Source organism: Schistocerca serialis, chromosome 1 (genome assembly GCF_023864345.2).
Source record: "Schistocerca serialis cubense isolate TAMUIC-IGC-003099 chromosome 1, iqSchSeri2.2, whole genome shotgun sequence".
In the NCBI taxonomy this organism is placed as follows: domain Eukaryota; kingdom Metazoa; phylum Arthropoda; class Insecta; order Orthoptera; family Acrididae; genus Schistocerca; species Schistocerca serialis.
The window spans coordinates 461,199,098-461,224,243 of NC_064638.1; the positions used below are offsets into that span (position 1 = coordinate 461,199,098).

Genomic DNA, 25,146 nt, shown 5'->3' on the forward strand with positions numbered 1-25,146 from the left:
TTCCGGAAGCATCTGGTACAGTTCTGAATGTCACCTACTGAACAAAATACAAGCTTCTAAAATAACTGGACCACAATTGCAATTGTCTTGGAGACTTCCTTGGAGACTGACTCAACATGTTATTCTAAACAGGGAGAAATTGTCAGATGGAAAGAAATTTGAGGAATACCACAAGAGGGTGTTGTAGGATGGTTGTTGTTGTTATTAATACTGTTTTCAGTCCAAAGACTGATTTGATGAAGCTCTCCATTCTACTCTATCCTCAGAAAGTCTCTCCTTCCCTGCATAGACACTGCAGCCTACATCTATTTGCATCTGCTTACTATAGTCAATTCTTGGTCTCCCCCTACAATGTTTGCTCTCTTCATTTCCTTCCATCACCAAACTAACTATTCCTTGATGCCTTAGAATATGTCCTACTAATTGATGCCTTCTTTTAGTCAAGCTGTGCAATAAATTTCTCCAATGTGAGCACCTCATTAGTTATTCTATTTAATCTTAAGCATTCTTCAGTTATGTCACATTTGAAAACTACTATTCTCTTCCTGTCTGAACTGTTTCTCATTCATTTCTGTACAAGGCTACACTCTACAAAAATACCTTTGGAAAGACTCTGCAACACTTAAATTTACATTTGATGTTAGGAAACTCATCTTTTTCAGATATACTTTTCTTGCTTTTATCAGTCTGCAAATAGGAAACTCATCTTTTTCAGATATACTTTTCTTGCTTTTATCAGTCTGCAATTGCCAAATGTCATTTATTTTGCAGCCCACCAGGTTGCATCCACAGCACAGAGCATATTTCGTGCAGCCATTTTCTTGGATGTCAATGTATTCAGGCAAAATACATACAAGATTCATCCGACCAGGCAACACAATTCCATAGATCCACGGTCCAGTTTTAATGATTTCATCCTCACTGAAATTGTAATTGACAATGTCATTGGGTCAACATAGATACACACGGGGGTCATCTGCCACAGAGCCCAAAGTTTATCAATATGTAATGAAAGATGTGCTTTGAAACACTTGTACCTGCACCATAATTTTAGTCTTTGTCAGATCTGCCACAGATAACCACCCATCCTGCTTTACTGAGCAGGGTAACCTCTGACCTCCACATTCTGTGATGAGGCATCAACATCCAACATCTTATTACCTACTTGTCATTTCACTGTCCTTCAACCACTTTCCGTAAATGCTCATGATGGTGGCATGTCAGTAGCTAACCAGTTTTGCCATTTTCAAGATCCTAGTTCCAGGCAATGGGCCATTACAAACTACTCTTTCTCAAAACCATTTATTTCATTACTTCATAACATGCTGGGCAGTATGAGCCAGTTTGACTGCTAAGGTTAAGTAAGGATGTACAGTGTGAACCAGATACTATAATTCCATTAAGATCTGAAGATGCTGTGCAGTGGAACATTTCATGAGTAAAAATAAAAGAATTTTGGTGATTTAGGCATGAGTAAATTATTTAATGCCACTTATGCTGGTGGATTTCTCCATTTGCAGCCCATATCATCACTAGAACAACTCTCCCTTTGTCCCGGCTTCCTTTTTATGCTCTTGTTCCTGACCTTACCAAAACAGGTGCTGGCAACATCAACAACAGCATTTAATCTCATTATGGGCAATGGATATTATGGGTCATCAGTGCATATAAATGATCTCATGTTGGAAACTCCATGAAGCTGTTCATGGAAGATGCTGTTGCATATACGGAGGTCATAACATGACAAAATTATAGCAAAATGAAAGAATATCTGAAGAACATCAACACTTCGTGTGATAGCTAACAGTTGACCTCAAGCACAAATAAATGCAAAATACTGCATATAAATGAGCATAAAAACCACTAATGTTTGATATATAATGATAATCAATCACTGGAAACAATGAAAACCATCAAATGAATATTCATCCAAAACAATTTAAAGAGAAACAGCCACAGAAAACTAGTTGCAGGAAAGAGAGATGCCAAGAAATGTGTTACTTCGAGAAAGATGTTGCTCATAAAACACTAGTTTGACTTATAATTTTTGTTTGTCAACCTCTGATTCTTATCAAGTATAAGTAACAGAGAAGATACAGAAAACTGATAGAAGGGCAAAATGTGGACTTGTTTCGTAAACCCACAAACATCTCAGAAATACTCAACCAACTCCAGTGGCAGACACTACAAGACAGGTGCTGGGTGCATGTCATGGAAAGTTTTACTCTTAAAATTCTGAGAATGCATGTTACAAAAAGAGTTCAACCATAAAATTGGACAAATTTGAACTTCTTTGGAGGTTTACTAGCAGTTGTTCAGCGTGTATATGATTTGCAAATGGAAAAAAACAAGGGAGAAATGACAGCAGTACAAGAAGTATTCTCTGTCAAATACAGCACGATGGATTGATTGTAAAATACCAATGTACATGTAGGTTTATCAGTACCGATAATTACTGGACCAACTGTTTCGTAACCGCAAAAAGTATCTCACATGCCATTCCCCACCTCCACCCAAGAACCAGCCAAAAAGTACAACACGAAGTAGTGCCCCCTTCGTCACCCAGTATCATCCCAGACCGGAACAACTGAACCATACCATTCGCCAGGGCTTTCATTACCTATCATCATGCCCTGAAATGAGGGACATCCTACCCAAGATGCTACCCACCCCATATATAGTGGTGTTCCATCTCTCACCCAACCCTCACAACATCCTAGTCCATCCCTACATTATTCCCAATCTTAGCTCCTTGTCCCAAGGATCATATCCTTGTGGAAGACCTAGGTGCAAGACTTGACCATTCACTCACCCAGCACTTCCTATTCCAGTCCTGTCAAAGGCTTATCCTACCCCATCAGAGGCCGGACTGCCTGGAAAAGCAGCTATGTCGTATACCAGCTCTGCTGCATTCATTCATTCATCAGGATGAATGGCCACAAGCGAATGAGGCCAAGAGCTAAGCAGACCACCCTGCGGTACAACATGCGGCTGAACATTACAGTCTGTTTCAATGGCTGCTTCACTACCAAAGCCATCTGGATCCTCCTCTCCACCACCAGCTTTACTGTACAGTGCAGATAGGAGTTATCCTCAGAAGCTATTCTCCACTCCCGAACTTATTCCAGCCTCAACTTAAGGTAACATACAGTACCCACACCCTCCCTCCAACAGTCTCCAACCCCTGTCCTGTCACCCCTTCCTTTTCTTGTGAGGTGTGCCTGCTTCTGTGAATAAATATGTGTGTGTGTGTGTGTGTGTGTGTGTGTGTGTGTGTGTGTGTGTGTGTGTTTCTTTTACTGAAAATGGTCGTGGCCAAAATCTGATGTGTAAGTTTCTTTTAGTTACACCTGTCTGCAACTTAATGTGTCATCTTTATGGTAAGTGGCAATCTCTCTCTTCCTTATACTGTTGTTATTAGTAAGGAAGTAAGACTTAGCATTATTCGTAAGTCACCTAGGAAATACTTCCAAGAGGATTGCGAAATAAGATCAGGCTAATGGCAGTTCATAATTATGCAAACATACTGAAGGAAATCTTAATATATGGTGCAACAAAAAGGAGTACGCAATTATTGAATATGTATTTTCAGTTATAAATTCTGTGCACTTAATAAAAATTAAAGCAGTTTGCACTTCCAACATAACTTGAAAATGTAAAAGAAAAAGAAAATGTCTCCATAACATAACAATAACCTTCTGCAACAATGTTACAAGTGTTTTAAGAACTAGTCAATACATCTGGATATATTTCATGAATGTGACTCCAATTACCACATACTTTTTTACTTACTAACCTGTCGTAGAAGGTTGCTAAATCTTTACAGATCAAAGATGTAACAAGCCTTATAACAACGAAGGCCAGTGAGCATGTGGAAAGGCAACAACCACATAAACAAGATTCAAAGTTCAAAGCCTTCCAAGGCCAGCACCAATTTGAATAAAATCATTTTGGGTGTTATACTGCATCATTATGAAACACTAAAATAACTAGTTACTTTAATGTTACATAATTATGCAGCTTAACAGCCAAAAAGGATTTTATGCAAGATTGACATTTTGAACACTGTCCTTTCTCAGGTCATCCCCCCCTCCCCCCTCTCCCCCACACACACACACACAAGCAGCCTCATTGTCCCAGCACTGCAAACCATGCCTCCAATTTCATTACATACCATACATAATTTCTCCTGTCTGCACCAGAGCAAATTCACTGACATGAAGGCATACACACACTTATGCATGCATCCATCCAAAAACTTAATGACTGGAAACAAAGGCAGCTGGAGGTTCTAGAATTATGAATTCACATTTGCTGTGCTTATAGTAAGGCCCACAGCTACCAGTCACAGTCCCATGGCCTTCACTTAGCAATGAAAAGCCAAAAACTTTACCTTTCGGAAGCACAAACATCCAACCCACAGTCCAGATTTATTATTAAATGACCTAGCACAAGTCAATAATCCCCCTCTTCTTAATTTCCCTTAATCCTAATGGTTTTCCAATGCTTTCCATGCTGTGTTGCATTCTATTTCCCCTTTTATTTTCTGTATTTACTTATTTCATTTCAAATGTCTATGTATTCCATATATTCTGTTGTTACAACTGTCAATTCTATATTTTAGTCTGTTTCTGTATCACTTTCCATACATAATACCTCTTCATGCTAATGTTCAGTGCTCTTGGCAAGTACTAATTTTATTTTACTCCTAGTCAGTTACTATTTGATGATAGCTCTGTAAGCCAAAAACCACTCAACTAAATAGATTAATTCTGTAGACTATACACATTATTTACTTTTTGTTTATACACTGATGAACCAAAACACTGTGAGCAGTTGCTTAATAGCATATGTGTCCATATTTGAAACGAAATACATCGTAAATAATGGGCTACTGATTTGCTTATGCGCTGATGACGCCTGATAGCGACCAATATGGGTTCCACAGGATTTATATCAGGTGAATTTGGTCACCGAGACATCAACATGAGATCTCTATAATGCTCCTCAAACTACCGTAGCACAGTTCTGGCTCCAAGACATGGACAATTATACTCCTGGAAGAAAATATCGCCAGTGGGGAAGACATCAAGCCTGAAGGGATGCAGGTGGTTCACAGCTGTCACCACGTCTTCGATTACTACCATAAGTCCCATGCAAGCACTGGAGAACATTTCCCATAGCATACTACTGCTCCCATCAGCCTCCAACCATTGCGCAGGGCATGTTTCGAGTCACCTTGTACCTCAATTACAGCATTTGTGGAGATGACCACTGATCTAGTGTAGCAAAAATGTGATTCACTCAAAAAAAGCCAACACATTGCCATTGATCTATGATCAATTCCCAATGGTCCCATGCCCACTGCAATCATAATTGACAATGTCGTAGACTCAAGAAGTGAACATGTAGGTTTGGTCTGGTGCGAAGCTCCATGTTCAACAACACCCTTGTGCTTGCACCAGTATTGTGCTCTTTTGGCTCTCTTGTGCTCTGCTCTTTTGAGCAAACAAGCCTCCAATCCCCATGTTCTGTGAAGACTCATCAATGTCCAACCATTTAGTGCCTAGTGGTAGTTTGGATGTCCTCCTGCCTCTTTCCATAGACACTGATGACAGTAGCGCATGAAAATTCAACCAGCTCGGCTGCTTTTGAGAACTTGTTAACAGGCTCTGCATAATAATATTCTACCCTTTGTCAAAGTCGCTTATCTCGATGGATTTGCAACCCATATCTTCGCTATGGTGATCCCCCGTGTGTGTCTGCTCTGCTTACATTCTATTGCAACCAAGTCACTTGCCCACAACGCCACCACATGGCATCCAATGTCATGGTGGACAGTGATCATAATGTTTTGGCTTATCAGTGTACCAATCTCATCAATGTGCCTGACAACTGCTCAATGCCTAATCCATAATGTGCATAGTTACCTTTATTCCCTACATTATTTGAAACAGATTTTAAGAAATCATTGAAATCTCACATGTCATCTGGAATCAAAACATGTAGTGCAAGAAATCTATAGAAATCAGCATGGAAAGCAATAAAATTCAAAAGTATCACAATATAACACTGTAAAATTCAAAAATAATAAGTAATGGGAAACATGGGGAGAACCACTTTTCCAATGACAACTGAATATATAATCATATTTTAAATTCTAGTTGCTTCATTAGTATGATGCACACATTGTCAAATTAAAAGAGAAGATTTTCAAATAAAGATGAACAGTCACAAGAGTTAAAATCTATGAATATTGTGTATTCATACACTATTCAGTATATGTATAAAAGCGAATACTTTGTGGAATATTTTATATTTTGTCAGCAACCAGACACAAATTCAATATCTTTCCTAATTTGAGAAATGTAGGATACACACGAAACAAGAAAATCAAACAAAATCAAGGAAACAATTACTGAATCAAAACATAGTATAAAATATGCTGTATTTAATATTAGACCTCGATTTATATGTCATAACTAAATTGTGTTGCAAAATGTGGTTGTATATTGAAGCAAGTTATATAAAAGAAGAAATTAAATAGCAACTTTATTTCCACATTATTATATGAAAGACTAATTAGTAAAAAATTTCTCAGTAATGCCTTCCAAAGTGAGGCACTGGTTCTTACCTTTCTCTCATCCACAAGAAAGTCAAACTATGAGAAAAAAGAAATATTAATTTATTTCCTATGGCATAAAAATACCCATTACATGTAACAGAGATAAAGTATTATGGCACAACATGACATGGCTTGTACTGCGTATAATTAACTACAAAATTTATGAACCTGTGTTTCTAGGAGAAACTACAAATTATAATGAGCTCAACAGGAATACAAATTATTGTCTGGTAAGAGAGATTTTTCTTCCCTTTAAAGTTAACTGCAATATTACAACCTAAAAATAACATCATCTCTAGAAATGCACCAGCTATTTGGAGGAACAAGACTTCTGGTCAGGTGAGTACAGGGTTATAAATACAAAATCAAATAGGGGTAATGCAGGAGTAGGTTTAATAATGAATAGGAAAATAGGAATGCGGCTAAGCTACTACAAACAGCATAGTGAACGCATTATTGTGGCCAAGATAGATACGAAGCCCACGCCTACTACAGTAGTACAAGTTTATATGCCAACTAGCTCTGCAAATGACGAAGAAATTGAAGAAATGTATGATGAAATAAAAGAAATTATTCAGATTGTGAAGGGAGACGAAAATTTAATAGTCATGGGTGACTGGAATTCGAGTGTAGGAAAAGGGAGAGAAGGAAACATAGTAGGTGAATATGGATTGGGGGACAGAAATGAAAGAGGAAGCCGCCTGGTAGAATTTTGCACAGAGCACAACATAATCATAACTAACACTTGGTTTAAGAATCATGAAAGAAGGTTGTATACATGGAAGAACCCTGGAGATACTAAAAGGTATCAGATAGATTATATAATGGTAAGACAGAGATTTAGGAACCAGGTTTTAAATTGTAAGACATTTCCAGGGGCAGATGTGGACTCTGACCACAATCTATTGGTTATGACCTGTAGATTAAAACTGAAGAAACTGCAAAAAGGTGGGAATTTAAGGAGATGGGACCTGGATAAACTAAAAGAACCAGAGGTTGTACAGAGATTCAGGGAGAGCATAGGGGAGCAATTGACAGGAATGGGGGAAATAAATACAGTAGAAGAAGAATGGGTAGCTTTGAGGGATGAAGTAGTGAAGGCAGCAGAGGATCAAGTAGGTAAAAAGACGAGGGCTAGTAGAAATCCTTGGGTAACAGAAGAAATATTGAATTTAATTGATGAAAGGAGAAAATATAAAAATGCAGTAAGTGAAATAGGCAAAAAGGAATACAAACGTCTCAAAAATGAGATCGACAGGAAGTGCAAAATGGCTAAGCAGGGATGGCTAGAGGACAAATGTAAGGATGTAGAGGCCTATCTCACTAGGGGTAAGATAGATACCGCCTACAGGAAAATTAAAGAGACCTTTGGAGATAAGAGAACGTCTTGTATGAATATCAAGAGCTCAGATGGAAACCCAGTTCTAAGCAAAGAAGGGAAAGCAGAAAGGTGGAAGGAGTATATAGAGGGTCTATACAAGGGCGAGGTACTTGAGGACAATATTATGGAAATGGAAGAGGATGTAGATGAAGATGAAATGGGAGATATGATACTGCGTGAAGAGTTTGACAGAGCACTGAAAGACCTGAGTCGAAACAAGGCCCCGGGAGTAGACAATATTCCATTGGAACTACTGACGGCCGTGGGAGAGCCAGTCCTGACAAAACTCTACCATCTGGTGAGCAAGATGTATGAAACAGGCGAAATACCCTCAGACTTCAAGAAGAATATAATAATTCCAATCCCAAAGAAAGCAGGTGTTGACAGATGTGAAAATTACCGAACTATCAGCTTAATAAGTCACAGCTGCAAAATACTAACACGAATTCTTTACAGACGAATGGAAAAACTAGTAGAAGCCAACCTCGGGGAAGATCAGTTTGGATTCCGTAGAAACACTGGAACACGTGAGGCAATACTGACCTTACGACTTATCTTAGAAGAAAGATTAAGGAAAGGCAAACCTACGTTTCTAGCATTTGTAGACTTAGAGAAAGCTTTTGACAATGTTGACTGGAATACTCTCTTTCAAATTCTAAAGGTGGCAGGGGTAAAATACAGGGAGCGAAAGGCTATTTACAATTTGTACAGAAACCAGATGGCAGTTATAAGAGTCGAGGGACATGAAAGGGAAGCAGTGGTTGGGAAGGGAGTAAGACAGGGTTGTAGCCTCTCCCCGATGTTGTTCAATCTGTATATTGAGCAAGCAGTAAAGGAAACAAAAGAAAAATTCGGAGTAGGTATTAAAATTCATGGAGAAGAAATAAAAACTTTGAGGTTCGCCGATGACATTGTAATTCTGTCAGAGACAGCAAAGGACTTGGAAGAGCAGTTGAACGGAATGGACAGTGTCTTGAAAGGAGGATATAAGATGAACATCAACAAAAGCAAAACAAGGATAATGGAATGTAGTCTAATTAAGTCGGGTGATGCTGAGGGAATTAGATTAGGAAATGAGGCACTTAAAGTAGTAAAGGAGTTTTGCTATTTGGGGAGCAAAATAACTGATGATGGTCGAAGTAGAGAGGATATAAAATGTAGGCTGGCAATGGCAAGGAAAGCGTTTCTGAAGAAGAGAAATTTGTTAACATCCAGTATTGATTTAAGTGTCAGGAAGTCATTTCTGAAAGTATTCGTATGGAGTGTAGCCATGTATGGAAGTGAAACATGGACGATAAATAGTTTGGACAAGAAGAGAATAGGAGCTTTCGAAATGTGGTGCTACAGAAGAATGCTGAAGATTAGATGGGTAGATCACATAACTAATGAGGAAGTATTGAATAGGATTGGGGAGAAGAGAAGTTTGTGGCACAACTTGACCAGAAGAAGGGATCGGTTGGTAGGACATGTTCTGAGGCATCAAGGGATCACCAATTTAGTATTGGAGGGCAGCGTGGAGGGTAAAAATCGTAGAGGGAGACCAAGAGATGAATACACTAAGCAGATTCAGAAGGATGTAGGTTGCAGTAGGTACTGGGAGATGAAGGGGCTTGCACAGGATAGAGTAGCATGGAGAGCTGCATCAAACCAGTCTCAGGACTGAAGACAACAACAACAACATTTGGATTTTTACAGAGCCTAACAAAAATGTCTACTGTGACATGACTAGAAAATTATTAACACACACAAATGTTTAAGGAATGGAACATTTGCCTACTGCAATACTGCTCAAGTTATCTGATTCTTCAACTTGTGTTTCTCACAACAGTTGTGCAATCTTGCAACTCACAGCAAGGTTAGAAACAAAAACCTTTCAAACTCTAACTCATGAAAATAAAAAGAGAGGATAGCAACAGAAGCAATCAGTGCTTGACTGATATTAAGAACTTATGTAATGAGAAGACCAAATATTGAGTCTTCAAATAGATATATATAAATGTAATGAGACATTACAGGAAAATGAGGGCAAGAGAAACTGCAGAGAATTATATTATTCCACTAGTCTGGAGAAGCTTACAGTTGAAATTCAAATTTGAAAGGCAAAAGTAACTAATCTATTTCATATTCATACGACAAATATTGTTTACAATATAGGAAGATGACTTCTAACTGCAAAAAAGTAATCATGAAACAAAGTTTTTAAATGCTCCATAGTGAGCATCAACAATTTTCCCTCGACATGCCCACAACAGCAAATGTTTTAAATTTGACCAAGCAATTAGAGAGGGTACTAATAAAATTTAGTAAAAATAACTAGGAAGTGATTGTACACAGAGATTCAAAAATCGATTTCATCTAGGATACTTCTGATCAATGGCACTTTAAGAGTTGCTAATGTCCAGCTTTGATCTGACCCCCACAGTAACAATTACAGCACCAGCAACTGACAGTTTATTTATAATGCCAACTGTTTTCCTCAAATAGATACACTATGTGATCAAAAGTATCCAGCCACCTAGCTGAAAACGACTTACAAGTTCGTGGCACCCTCCACTGTAATGCTGGAATTCAATATGGTGTTGGCAGATGACAGTTCCACTCTCGCAGGTATACATTCAGTCGAGTGCTGAAAGGTTTCTTGGGGAATGGCAGCCCATTCTTCACGGAGTTCTACACTGAGGAGAGGTTTCGATGGCGGTGAGTGAGGCCTGGCACAAAGTTGACGTTCCAAAACATCCTAAAGATGTCCTATAGAATTCAGGTCAGGACTCTGTGCAGGCCAGTCCATTACAGGGATGTTACTGTTGTGTAACCACACCGCCACAGGCCGTGCATTATGAACAGGTGCTCGATCGTGTTGAAAGATGCAATCGCCATCCCCGAATTGCTCTTTAACAGTGGGAAGCAAGAAGGTGCTTAAAACATCAATGTAGGTCTGTGTTGTGATAGTGCCACACAAAACAGCAAAGGGCGCAAGCTCCCTCCATGAAAAACACGACCAGACCATACCACCACCACCTCCAAATTTTACTGCTGGCACTACACATACTGGCAAATGGCGTTCGCCATACCCACACCCTGCCATCAGATCGACACACTGTGAACCGTGATTTGTCACTCCATACAATGTTTTTCCACTGTTCAGTCGTCCAATGTTTACACTCCTTACGCCATTTGGCATTTACTGGCACGATGTGTGGCTTATGAGCAGCCGCTCGACAGTGAAATCCAAGTTTTCTCACTGTCCGCCTAACTGTCAGAGTACTTGCAGTGGATCCTGATGCAGTTTGGAATTCCTGTGTGATGGTCTGGATAGATGTCTGCCCATTACACATTACAACCCTCTTCAACTGTCAGCAGTCTGTGTCAGTCAACAGACAAGATTGCCCTGAATGCTTTTGTGCTGTATGTGTCCCTTCACATTTCCACTTCACTATCACTTCGGAAACAGTAGACCTAGGGATGTTTAGGAGTGTGGACATCTCGCAAACAGACTTATGACAGAAGTGACATCCAGTCACCTGACCACATTCAAAGTCCGTGAGTTTCGCGGAGTGCCCCATTCTGCTCACTCACAGTGTCTAATGACTACTGATGTCACTGATATGGAGTACCTGGCAATAGGTGGCAGCACAATGCACCTAATATGAAAAACTTATGTTTTTGGGGTGTCCACATACTTTTGATCACATAGTGTATGAACCTCATAATAAATGGTTTATCTGACAACGATAATCAAGTAATAACAGCAAAGCATCTCCAGCAATCACTTATAATTAAAAAGGAAGACATACTAATTGCCGAATCATAAATGCTAACTCAATTACAGTATTCAGAGAGAATTCGCAATATGAACAATGGGGAAAATTTTATCAATGAGATACAGTAGATAAGAAATTTAAGTTTTTCCTAAAAATATTCTTACAATACAGTGAATTCAGTACTTGCTACAATGTTTAACATACACACACATTTTACGTATGGGCACTAATAACCTAGATACTGCGAGCCCCAAATAACATATGTACAGTGTAACTAAAAGAGAAAGATGGCAAACATCTGGGATCAGAGTATTTTCTACCACAAAGAGACAGCCGTATTAAAAGCAAGAATTCAGGAGTCACTGCATGTAATATTGCATGCAACATGACATCATCAAGGTAAAAACTGTGAACTATGCACAAAAGATTCAAATCTCCAAGTTTGAAGCAATGACATGAAGCAAGAAAAAGTCAATATGGAAAACAATATTCAACATCTTGATGACTAGTACTGTCTATTTTTCACCGTCCCTCTCCCAACTCTATCACATACAATGCACTTAGCTTTTCACTCTTACTAACTCATGCACAATGTTTTAGCAGTAATCTCACTCTTGCATATTACCCAATCTTCCACCTTTAAGCTCTCAGGTTTTCACATCTTGTCTGGTGCAGTCCCCAACAATCAGTCTTTCCTTCTCTTCCTGGGCATTAAGTGCCCCTGACCTTGGGTTCTGAGTGACATTTCCGAACTCAACCCATTTTCCTGAAGCTCACCAATCCTTTCCCTTCACAACTCCTCCTCCATCTTCAACCATTCTGTCAGAAGAAGAAGCCACATGCTCTGAAAGCTTGCACACATGATATTCTATATGTGTGTTCTCCTGCTGCCACTTGGTACGTAGATTTTTTTATCTGTCCAATTACATTACAAATCCAAGTTTATGGTATTCGTAAATTCAGAGAAAGTTTTTGACAATGCTGACTGGAATACTCTCTCTGAAGAGAGTAGGGATAAAATATGTGGGAGTGAAAGGTTTTCTACAACTTTTACAGAAGCTAGATGCAATGTGAAGAGCCAAAGGACATGAAAGAGGGAAGCAGTACTTGGGAAAGAATTTGTAGCATATCACTGATGTAATTCAATCTGTACACTGAGCAAGCAGTGAAGGAAATCAATGACAAATTTGGAAATGGAATTAAAGTACAGAGAGAAAATATATGGGTCTGCCAATTATACTGTCATTCTGTTAAACATAGCAAAGGATTTCGAGGAGCAATGGAATGGATGGATAGTGTCCTAAAAGAGGTTATAAGATTAACATCAAAAGTTAAACAGGCATAATGGACTGTACCCAAATTAAATCAGGAAGTGCTGACATAATTAGATCAGGAAATGAGACAGTAAAAGTAGTAGATGAGTTTTGCTATCTAGGTAGCAAAATAAGAGACAATAAGTGAAGTAGAGAGGATAAAAAGGCAGACTGTAAGTAGTAAGACAAGCATTCATGAGAAAGATAAAATTGCTAAAATAAATTTAAACATTAGGAAGTCTATTGTGAATGTATTTGGGTGGACAACAAACAGTCTACACAAGGAGAGTAGAAGCTTTTGAAATGTGGCTCTACTGGTGCATGCTGAAGATGGGTAGATAGGATAACTAAAGAGGTGGTAACCTACAGAGCCAAACTGAAGATAAAATAAATTTATGGCACAATTTCACAAAAAGAAGGGCTCGGTTGAAGGACACGTCAAAGAATCATCAGTTTGGTATTGGAGGAAAGTGTGTGGTGTAAAATTGTAGAGGGGGCCAAGGCTTGATTACAATAAACAGGTTCAAATGGGTGCACGTCATGGTAGTAATGCAGAGATGAAGAGGGTTACACAGGATGTGTTAATGTGGAGAGGAACATCAAATCCGTCTCCACACTGAAGTCCAACAAACAACAACCACAAATTCCAGGTGCAATATTTTCCAGTTAAATAGAAATCAACAAATGATAAATTTCAAATGTTTGCACCTTATCACTTTCCACAAAAAGTTATCTGTAGTGTAGGTAATCACATGACTGTAACACAACTGCTTCTATGAAAGAGGATAATATAAAACAGAGGAGTGCCTGTATGGCAAAACAATACACTGTGACAACTGTTACGTTAGCTTGAAGTATATACTCACCTCAACATTCCCTTCTGCCTTGCTGTATTTTGACCTTTCAATCTGATATGCTCTGGAAAAAAATATCACATTAAACATCTGATATTACATAAAAACAAAAATGTGTGGTTTATCATCTTAAATCTGCAAAGAAATGTATGTGCAACATTTTCAGTTTCACTAATATCTAAGGTAGAAGAATGAAGCACAATATTTTATTTAATAAATTAGACTTTTTAGGGTATATATAAAAACAAAAGCAATAAATTGTAGACTAAAAGTTCCCGGCAGATTAAAACTGTGTGCTGGATCAAGACTCTTCCAGGAAGTTTCATATCAGCACACACTCCGGTCCAGAGTGAAAATTTGATTCTGGAAACATCCCTCAGGCTGTGGCAAAGCCATGTTTCCGCAATATCCTTCCTTCCACGAGTGCTACTTCTGCAACTTTTGCAGGAGAGCTTCTGCAAAGTTTGCAAGGTAGGGGACAAGGTACTGGCAGAATTAAAGGTGTGAGGATGGGTCGTGAGTCGTGCTTTGGGAGCTCAGATGATGGAGAACTTGCCCGTGAAAGGCAAAGGTCCCGAGTTCGAGTCTGGCACACAGTTTTAATCTGCCAGGAAGTTTCATATTAGCGCACACTCCACTGCAGAGTGAATGAAATGGTTCTTTGACTATTATGTACAATTTCTCTGATTAGGGAAGCTACAATGCAATTTTATTCTGCCTCTCATTTTAGTGTGTTGTTGAATTTATTTCTCTCCTGTCTTGATTTTTCTTCTGTCTTCTCCTACAAGGTTATTGCTGCTTGTATCATAAGTGAAAACTGGTACTTTATATACACAATAAAGTTAACACTTTGGAGCCATTTGGTGGTCAACATTAACATCTACATCTTTAATCCACAAACCACCATGAGCTGCATGGCAGAGGGTACATCCCACTGTATCAATTTTTAGGGTTTATTCCTGTTCCATTCATATATATAGCGAGGGAAGAATGATTGTTTGAATGCCTTTGTGTGTGCAGTAATTACTCTAATCTTACCCTCACAATCCTTATTTGAGTGACATGTAGGGGATTGTAATATATCCTAGTGTCATCATTTAAAGCCAGTTCTTGAAACTTTGTTCACACACTTTCTCGGGATAGTTTACATCTGTCTTCACGAGTCACACTCTCACGGATCAAGCAAACCTGTGATCATTTGTGCTGCCCTTCTCTGTATAAGTTCACTATTCCCCGTTGCTCCTATTTGTTACAGGTCCCACACACCTGAGCAATATTCTCGAACTGGTCACACAAGTTACCTGTAAGCAATCTCCTCTGTAGACTGATTGCACTTCCACAGTATTATACCAATAAACCATAGTCTACCACCTGCTTTCCCCATGCCTGAGCCTATGTGATAACTCCATTTCTTATCCCTACAAAGCGTTAAATCCAGATATTTGTTTGAGGTGGCCGATTCCAACAGTGACTCATTGATAGTGTAGTCTTAGGATACTATGATTTTTTGTTTTGTGAAGTGCACAATTGTACATTTCAGAACATTTAAAGCAAGTCATCAATCTTTGCACCACTTTGAAATCTTATCAAGATCCGACAATATTTCTGAGTTGGTACTTCGTTATACACAACTGTATCATTTACAAAAAGTCTGGGGATACTATGCATATTGTCTGCAATGTCATTAATACACAACATGCACAGCAAGGGTCCCAACACACTTCCCTCCATCCAAAATAACAGACTGTATGCTCCCTATCAAAATGTTCTCAATCCAGTCACAAATTTCACTTTTACTTAATATAATCCTCATTTTGATAATAAGCCTAGGTGTGGTATTGTATCAAATGCTGTTCGGAAATCAAGAACTACTGCCTGTACCTGACTGCCTTGATCCAAACCTTTCAGTATGTCATGTGAGAAAAGTGCACGTTGGGTTTCACATGATCGATGTTTCAGAGTCTATGATGGTTCACATGAGAAAGTCATTCTGTTCAAGGTAACTCATTATGTTTGAGCTCAGAATATGTTACAAAATTTGACAACAAAAAAAATGGTTCAAATGGCTCCGAGCACTATAGGACTTAACTTCTGAGGTCATGAGTCCCCTAGAACTTAGAACTACTTAAAACTAACTAACCTAAGGACATCACACACATCCATTCCCGAGGCAGGATTCGAACCTTCGAATCTATGACCGTAGTGGTCGCGCGGTTCCAGACTGTAGCGCCTAGAACCGCTCGGCCACTCCGGCTGGCGAAAATTTGACAACAAACTGATGTCAAGGATACTGGATGGTAGTTTTGAGGATCACTTTTACTACCCTTCTTGAAGACAGGTGTGATCTGTGCTGTTTTCGAAGAACTGGCTATAGTTTTTTCTTTGGGTGATCAACGATAGGTTATAGTTAAAAGAGGGACTAACTCAGCTGTAAATCCAGTAAAGAATCTGACGGATTCCATCACACCCTGGACCTTTGTTCAATTTTAACAATTTCAGCTGTTTCTCAACGCCACTGATACTAATACTTACTTCATTCATCTTGTTAGTGGTACAAGGATTAAATTGGGGCAATTCTCCTGGGTTTTCCTTTGTAAAGGAACATTTGAAAATGAAATTAAGCATTTCAGCATTTGCTTTGCCCTCAATTTCAGTTCCTCTCTCATTAACCAGGTTTTGGATATTAACTCTGGTTCCACTAATAGCCTTTTAAAATGACCAAAATTTCTTTGGATTTTGTGAAATATCATGTGACAAAATTTTGCCACGGTAATCATTGAAGGCATGATGCATCACTCTCTTGACAGCCAAATTCATTTCATTCAGTATCTCTCTCTCTCTCTCTCTCTCTATAGTCTCACGATTTGTTTTATACCTATTATGCAGTAGTGTCAGTTTCTTTACAGTGACTGTATACCATGGAGGTCCCTACCGTTATGAACTTTCCTACTGGGTACATATACAGGGTGTAAATTTTAAGTTGACAAACCAGAATAACTCGAAAAATAAGCTTCACACGAAAAAATGTGTAGAATCCAAAGTTGATTATTTTTGAGTGGGACATCTGCTGGTGCTAAAATTAGACGGCCACCCCAGCCCCTTGGGGGATGGGGCGGGAAGCAACTTAAAAAATTAAATGGGAACCCCCATTTTTTATTGCAGAATCAGATTCTACATAAAAAAACTATGTACATTTTGTCTTAAACATTTGTTTTGATTCTTGGTAGTTGGCGCTGTAATTTAAGAAAATCCATGTTCTCAATTTTGCATGGAAAATGGTTATGGATGAACAAAAAATAGTTATTTACTTTGTAAATTTTGATTCGCTAAAACTAAAACTCTCCCTCTCTCTCCCATAGTTTGGGGTTTGAGAGAGAGGAATTAGAGTTTTACAAATGTTGACCCAATCCGAATCTGCGGAAAAAATTAATATTTGGCTCAACATTTGTAAAACTCTAATTCCTCTCTGTCAAACCCCACCCTATGGGGAGAGACGGAGAGTTTTAGTTTTAGTGAATCAAAATTTACGAAGTAAATAAGTATTTTTTATTCATCCGTAACCATTTTCCATGCAAAAATGAGAACATGGATTTTCTTGAATTACAGTGCCAACTACCAAGAATCAAAACAAATGTTTAAGACAAAATGTAAGTAGTTTTTTATGTAAAATCTGATTCTGCAATAAAAAATGGGGGTTCCCATTTGAAATTTTAAAGTTGCCTCCCACCCCACCCCCAGGGGGTTGGGGTGGCGGGCTAATTATAGCACCAGCAGATGTGTGTCCCCCCCCCCCGAAAATAATTAACTTTGGATTCTACACATTTTTTCGTGTGAAGTTTATTTTTCGAGTGATTCTGGTTTGTTAACTTAAAATGTACACCCTGTATATCTAATGCATGGCCAACTATTCTTTTAAACTTGAGCCAGAGTTCCTCTACAAGCTCCTGCCCTGTGCTGAAAGTTTCAACTCCCTCACTGAAATAAGACACTAGTAATTTTTCATCTAGTTAACTGAACATATATATACCTTTCTGCCCATTTTACGTGTCCTTTGTTTATTTATTTATTTATTTATCTTACAGCTCAAAACATGTATTTAACATGCATGGGCAATGTTACAGAAACTACATTTAGATTATTGATACACAATAGATTACATGCTCTTAAGTAAAAGATCATTTAAGTATATTTAACATAGCATTCCTGAGGTCAAATCATGTCAGCACCATACTGTATGGGCACTTCAATATAAGCCATTTTTTAACTCATTTTTAAATTCTACCAGAAAGGTGTTTCAGGTTGTTTGGCAAAGAATTATAAAATATTGCTCCCTTAATGAATGGGGTATTTGTTGTGAGATTCAATCTTCTGCTCACCATATGAAAGTCTGATTTGTGTCTTGTATCGTAATCATGGATTTACATATTCCTGTTTGTCACTTTTTTGTCTTTTTTCTTTAATAATATTGATTAAACATATATACTGCATCGATAGTCATAATATTAAAATTAATAAACAGGTTTTTGCACGAAGTTCTGAGTCTTACTTTTGCCATAGTTCTTATTACTCTTTTCTGCAATACAAATACCCTTCTTATATTGTATTGGCTACACCCACCCTACAATACAATTCCATAAGATAGATGGGGAACAGGTATTTTCCTGAATGTCCTCATTTACAACAGAATTTTTATTTGAGCCACTTGTCTTAAAATAAATTAAATTAGTTTTGTTAATATTGACCCTCAGGTTTTCTTTTTCAAAATTTGTTTGGGCTTTTTCAACAACATTCTGTATAACTAAATTTAGGCCATCATTACTACGTGCCCAGCAAACCCCAGAGGTGTCATCAGCTTACATAGTAATACAATGACTGGTGTCTAATACTTCTGGGAAATCATTCACGTAGCAAATAAACAAGAAGCGGCCCAAGATAGAGCCTTGTGGCACACTAAAATTTATATTTCTTATCTTTGATCATCTTTTTTCGATTACCTCTCCATTATCATACACAACTTCTGTGCATTGTTGTCTACCTTTAAGGTAAGATTCTATTAAAAGCAATAGTTTCCCACCGACACCATTACAAGCAAGTTTACTTAAAAGAGTGCCATGAGGGACTCTGTCAAACTCTTTGGAAAGATCTAAAAACACTCCTGCCGTTTTGTGACCCTCATTTATTTTCTACATCAGACTGTGTACAAACTGTACTGCTGCAGATATGGTGCTCCGACCACTTCTAAAGCCATGTTGGAAGTCTCCTATTGAGTTATTCGTATTATAGTGCTCAATTAAGATTTCTAGCATAATGGCCAAGTCCAGGAAATCTCAGCCTAGCTTGTCACACTACCTTCACAGTCTCTGGTTCAATCTTTCCACTCCACTGAGAACCAAAGGTAAACGATCAGTTCTGGGAACAAGTCTGCAAATTGTGCACTTCGTTGAAACTCAGTCTATAAGATTGGCCTTGTCAACCTTCTCTTCCAGCCACTGGGATAACCTCGGAGCCCAGACGAGAGGCATCATTTGTTCCAAAATGTGCCACAATCTACAGCTGGCTGCACCCTGCTCCATCAATACCCACTACAATATCCTCTTCAACACGTTGAATGAGGCCTCCAGGCATACACACAGAGTGCATCTGGTGTCCTTTCCTGGCCCTTGCTGCCATTTCCCTAAGGGGTACCACCATTTGCCATACATTTGAGTTTGTTCATCTGGCTGAAGAAATGTAAAGTTTTCTCAATTTTATTAAATAGTTTTCAATATTATAGCTTTGTTTAATGTAATGCACTCAAGATATTTGAAAGAAAAAGACTGTTTCTAATGTAGTTATCCCTTCCAGAAAAAAAAGAAGCAAAGAAAAAAGGTGATTGTGTGGCTGGAGCAATGTCTGACAAAGATTCACCGAGACTTGGAAAAAATCTTATTTGGGTGTTCGCTCTTTTCTCATAGTCATTTTCATTGTCTTTAAACTACGTTATTGTTTACAATAAATGCAGCTATTGCATATGATAGACAGCAGTAAACAAAGAACAATTGCAATATTCTTAATACCTAAGATAATTATTGACAATCAACAGCACAATAATCAAACTTTAAGGTCACAATACTGAAAAATCAGAGTTTTCTACCATAACAACATTTACGAAATTGTAATTATATTCACATAGAAGTACCTTAAGCTTTATGCTTCAACATCCAGCTAAAAGCAAATGCGGGAGGAGGGAGCACATAATTATTCACAAACTGATCGTGTGTGACATACATCAACTGCAGTTGTAATTCTTTGACGAACAGTAACAGCTGACTCCTATTACTTAAAATTGGTCAGAGAAAAGGCAAGGAAGTGCAATCAGAGAATTGCATGCTCTAAAGAAACATAAGGACACAAATAAAATTATTTAGACTTCAACCATACCTGTTTTTTAACATGCACACCACCACAAGAACCATTAGAATAATACACAGAAAACACCCAAAGAGAATGAAACAACTATGTTAAATGAAGTTCTGGGCACCCTAAAAAAAAATTGCACAGATTTGTGTTTCACAAAGGCAGAAGTACACGTATAAAATTCTGCTCAGTACACACAAACCCACATAGTAGTTTCTTCTGCTTAAGTCTTCAACTGGAATTAGAATTTTATCCCAAAGCATCTCGATTATATTGGGTTGACATATCTAAACTAGTCAGAAAAAAAAGTATCATGTTCACATAGATCTACACAAAATAATATTATGTCTAAAAAGAAAGATGATGAAACTTACCAAACAAAAGCGCTGGCAGGTCGATAGACACACAAACAAACACAAACATACACACAAAATTCTAGCTTTCGCAACCAATGGTTGCCTCGTCAGGAAAGAGGGAAGGAGAAGGAAAGACAAAAGGATATGGGTTTTAAGGGAGAGGGTAAGGAGTCATTCCAATCCCGGGAGCGGAAAGACTTACCTTAGGGGGAAAAAAGGGCAGGTATACACTCGCACACACACACATATCCATCCACACATACACAGACACAAACAGACATTTGTAAAGGCAAAGAGTTTGCCTTTACAAATGTCTGCTTGTGTCTGTGTATGTGTGGATGGATATGTGTGTGTGTGCGAGTGTATACCTGCCCTTTTTTCCCCCTAAGGTAAGTCTTTCCGCTCCCGGGATTGGAATGACTCCTTACCCTCTCCCTTAAAACCCATATCCTTTTGTCTTTCCTTCTCCTTCCCTCTTTCCTGACGAGGCAACCATTGGTTGCGAAAGCTAGAATTTTGTGTGTATGTTTGTGTTTGTTTGTGTGTCTATCGACCTGCCAGCGCTTTTGTTTGGTAAGTTTCATCATCTTTCTTTTTAGACATATTTTTCCCACGTGGAATGTTTCCCTCTATTATATTCATATCAAAATAATATTATTGTATGCAAGAATTAGTTAATTTTAAAAAGTTTCCTTTTTCAGTTAAGATGACATAGCTGATATAATTTTGTAAATGGTTTAAGCACAAATAAAGAACTACCTGTTTTTGGTATTTCAAGGCAATGTAACCTCAACATTAGAGAGATCATTAGTAAACTATCTGAAAAAAGAGTTCAAAGACCAGAAACTACTATTCAAGTGAAAGACAGCGTGCAGAAAAGTTTGATAAAATAATAACACTGGTTAGTTGTGCATGTGGGAATGAAAAGATAGTCATGTAAGAACACTGCTAAAATGGCCAAAGATCTTCATCACTACAAATTTTTTGTTGTGCACAAGTTAAAGGTTCGAGATCAAATCACACACATGCAGTTCTGCCAGTGGCTCTTGAATGAAGACACATCTAGATATCTGAATACCCACAGTTGTTCAATCCATCAGCTAAGGGTAGTACCCGTAAAATAAATTTGTTACAGTTTATAAAAAGTTACTTGCAGCCAGATCAATACAACTTAATTGGAGACTTCACCTTTCACAGTGACTCCATCATGCCCACCATTCATGTGTGCATGGTGGATGTGAATATGCGTGAAGAACAACTTGTAATAAATACACAACAATTTTATCTTTTATTTCAGCCTTTTCACTGTTTTCTGACATGAGCCGAGATGCCTCGCAGTATTTCTCAGTCCCTTCAGAACATCTGCCATATTCTTGCTTATCTAAGGCCTCTTTATTGCTTCAATTTCCATGACATCTCCATTTAATAATGCTATGTCCACAGTCACATTTTTCATGCTGATAGCATTTACTAAAAGATTAAATGAACACAGCTTTTTGCTCTAAATGATACAACGAACACACAAAAGCAATGACCCATTGAACATCTAAAATATGTCACATTTTGATAATCTTTGTGTCATGAGTTATTCTGGGTAGTCCTATACATATATTTGAGATAACGAGCAAAAGTTCACAAAATTGATTCACAACCTGTAAAATTCATGTTTTGATAAACGTCCTTGAGCACTTTAAACCATTTAATAACAAAGTATTAAGTATACCTGCGAATAACACAAAAACAAACAAAATTATATTTACCTCTTCATTGTTGTACTACGACTGTATACAGTAAGCAGATTGTTTTGACAACTGGTAGAGAAAAAGAAAACACTGTAGTCTGCTTGACAGACTACATTTAATGATACCCAGTCTTTTGCAGTGTGAACTCTGTATAATATTAAAACTGTCTATCTATGGTAATTTTGACAGTATATTTATTGCACTTCTATGTTATTTGTTTTCTCTTTAGTTGGTGGTGAATGTTTTGTCTTAATCCAAAATGCTTCAGTGACTATCCACATCAGTTTGGGCTTGTGCTGTTACAGCTATTCTTACTAAAACGAAATGTGTTTGAAGGCTGTATCAAATGTTCAACAACACACTTTCAATGACAATACACCATTTTTATCTACAGTTCTTGCAAAATTCGACATAATACAACCACACATCTATAATATGCTTATTCAATGTTTGCGGTTTGCGGGTGATAACTGCCCAATAATGCCGTTAATAGAGTGGCATTTACAATCTTAAAGATAAATATAATGTTCGACTGATACTCCAAAATAAACCAACAGAATCAACTGATGACTTCTCGTCAACATTTAATAATAATACTAAGGTAAAAACTCAAGAAGGTTTGTATACCTTTTCGAACTTTCCGTACTCGGGCATTTTCCGAAGCAAGTTCCCATGATACGCCAGGCTGACTTATGCAGCTGGACGTAACCGTTCTTTTTAACAACATGGAAAAAGAAATCATGGAACCTTTTATTAACTTTTATTCCTCAAAACATAACCTGAAACCAGGCACACATGTTGGACATGTTGACAATCGCTACCCGTAGCATAACCAATGTTTTGCCCAGCCGTTCCAGCGACTCTATCTTCCCACTCTCCCTGTTTCTTCACGTTTGCGCTTTGCTGATCTGCCACTCTGTTGTTACTTGCTGTACCCTTTGTATTTGTTTGCCTTCCGCATCTTCTATGTTTTAACTGGACTTTACCTTTGATTCTGCGAAAATTTTCTTGCCTCTCTCCGTAGCCGACATACGTAACCGCGCAGATGACAAAAGCAGCTGATACATCGAGAAAGCGTTATAAAAAAATTACATGGATAGGTTCTGAGTCTTTAAATTTATTGTTATGAGAAAATCATGTGTCGTATACGAAGATGGCGTATTTTTACGTGCCGCTAGAGCTGTGACAACCCTTTTAGTGCAAATTTATCGTGTAATTTAAAGTGCGTTCCGGTACATTAAACAAGCGGACTTTTGTTTCAACAACTGCCGCTTAAGGAATTTCTCCTCCTTTATATAGTCTTTTTAATAAGACTCAGAACATATCATTTATACTTCACGCATAGTGCTCAATTATATTGTGGAAAAACCACAAAAAAACACAGTAAGTCATCCAACAGAAAATTGTAAAGCTACCCTAAACATGGTATTAATTGCCTTCTTCAGACCAGAGAATCGCCCAGCAGGTTACTGGGTACAGTTTAACGTGGAGTGCAAAAGACATTGCACCTTGCTCTCTGGCACAGACAAACACTAACGGCACAGAAGTAATTTGCTGGCAAATGTACACACACCTCAAATCACAAGTTCATTCAATTAGGCCCACAGAGAATGACACAGAAAACCCATTATAACCATTGGAGAAAGGAGGAGTTGCCATATATGTCAAAAGTTATCATTGTGCAAAAAGTACAGAAACAAAAAAGTTTTGTGTAGAGAAACATATAGAAGCATGTGCCTGTGAGCTTAAATTAAATAAAGGCACATTTATAATTGTAACTGTATATAGGTCCCCATCAGGAAATTTTCATCTATTTCTGAAAAATTTGGACTCCTTGTTGTGCTATCTGTCAGACAGGGGGAAGCAAATTATTATTTGTGGGGACTTCAATGTAGATTCTCTGAAAGAGGGTAATAGGAAAAATGACCTTGAGGTATTACTCGGTTCTTTCAATTTGACACCCGTTATTGATTTTCCTACTCGGGTGGTAAAGGATAGCAGCTCACTGATAGATAACTTCTTTATAGACCAAGATAAGTTTAACCAGATAAATGCTCAGCCTGTTGAGAATGGTCTTTCTGATCATGGTGCACAGCTAGTTACAATATATGACATAGCTCCATTCAGCAATACTAAACAGTCCTCCAAAGTAGTACGTTCAGTCAACGATTTAACAATTGCAATTTTCAGAGAAAGCCTACTGCAGTTAGACTGGGATGAGGTGTACCGTGAACCTGATGCCAAATTAAAATATAATTTATTTCATGACATTTTTGTAAATGCATTTGAAAGCTGCTTCCCCAAGAAAATAGTTAAATATCCTCGTAAGAAACCTTGTAACAAACCATGGCTTACTCAGGGTATAAAAATATCTTGTAACCGGAAAAGGGAAATGTATCTGACAGCAAGAAAGAGTAGTGACCCAGAAACTATCAAACATTATAAAAACTACTGTGTTATATTAAGAAAAGTTATTAAAAAATCCAGAAGTATGTGTATCATGTCTGAAATCAGCAACTCTGATAATAAAATGAAAACAATTTGGAATATTATTAAAAGAGAAACAGGTCAACCAAGAGCAGAGGAAGACAGTATTACCATCAAATTGAATGAAAACTTTACGAACAAAAAGTCAGAAGTTGAAAATATTTTTAATAATCATTTTCTAAATGTTGTGGATATAGTAAGATCCAGGTGTTCATTAGAAGATGCTAGGCT

General features: G+C 37.9%; 1 protein-coding gene across 2 annotated transcripts in view; it reads right to left on the reverse strand.

The window, feature by feature from the left end:
- Positions 1-23,467, reverse strand: part of LOC126473342 (uncharacterized) — a 57,969-nt gene extending 34,502 nt beyond the window's left edge. The window contains exons 1-3 of one of the 2 annotated variants that reach the window (XM_050100342.1): positions 22,447-22,543; positions 13,947-13,998; positions 6,635-6,661 (exon numbers count right to left, since the gene is read on the reverse strand). In XM_050100342.1, coding sequence (XP_049956299.1) covers positions 6,635-6,661; positions 13,947-13,998; positions 22,447-22,454 — 87 coding nt within the window. In that variant the 5' untranslated portion in view covers positions 22,455-22,543. Of the gene's footprint in view, positions 1-6,634; positions 6,662-13,946; positions 13,999-22,446; positions 22,544-23,414 lie in introns of those variants that run through there. The other variant, XR_007586440.1, reaches the window with a different exon arrangement.
- Between the last annotated feature and the right edge of the window lie 1,679 nt (positions 23,468-25,146).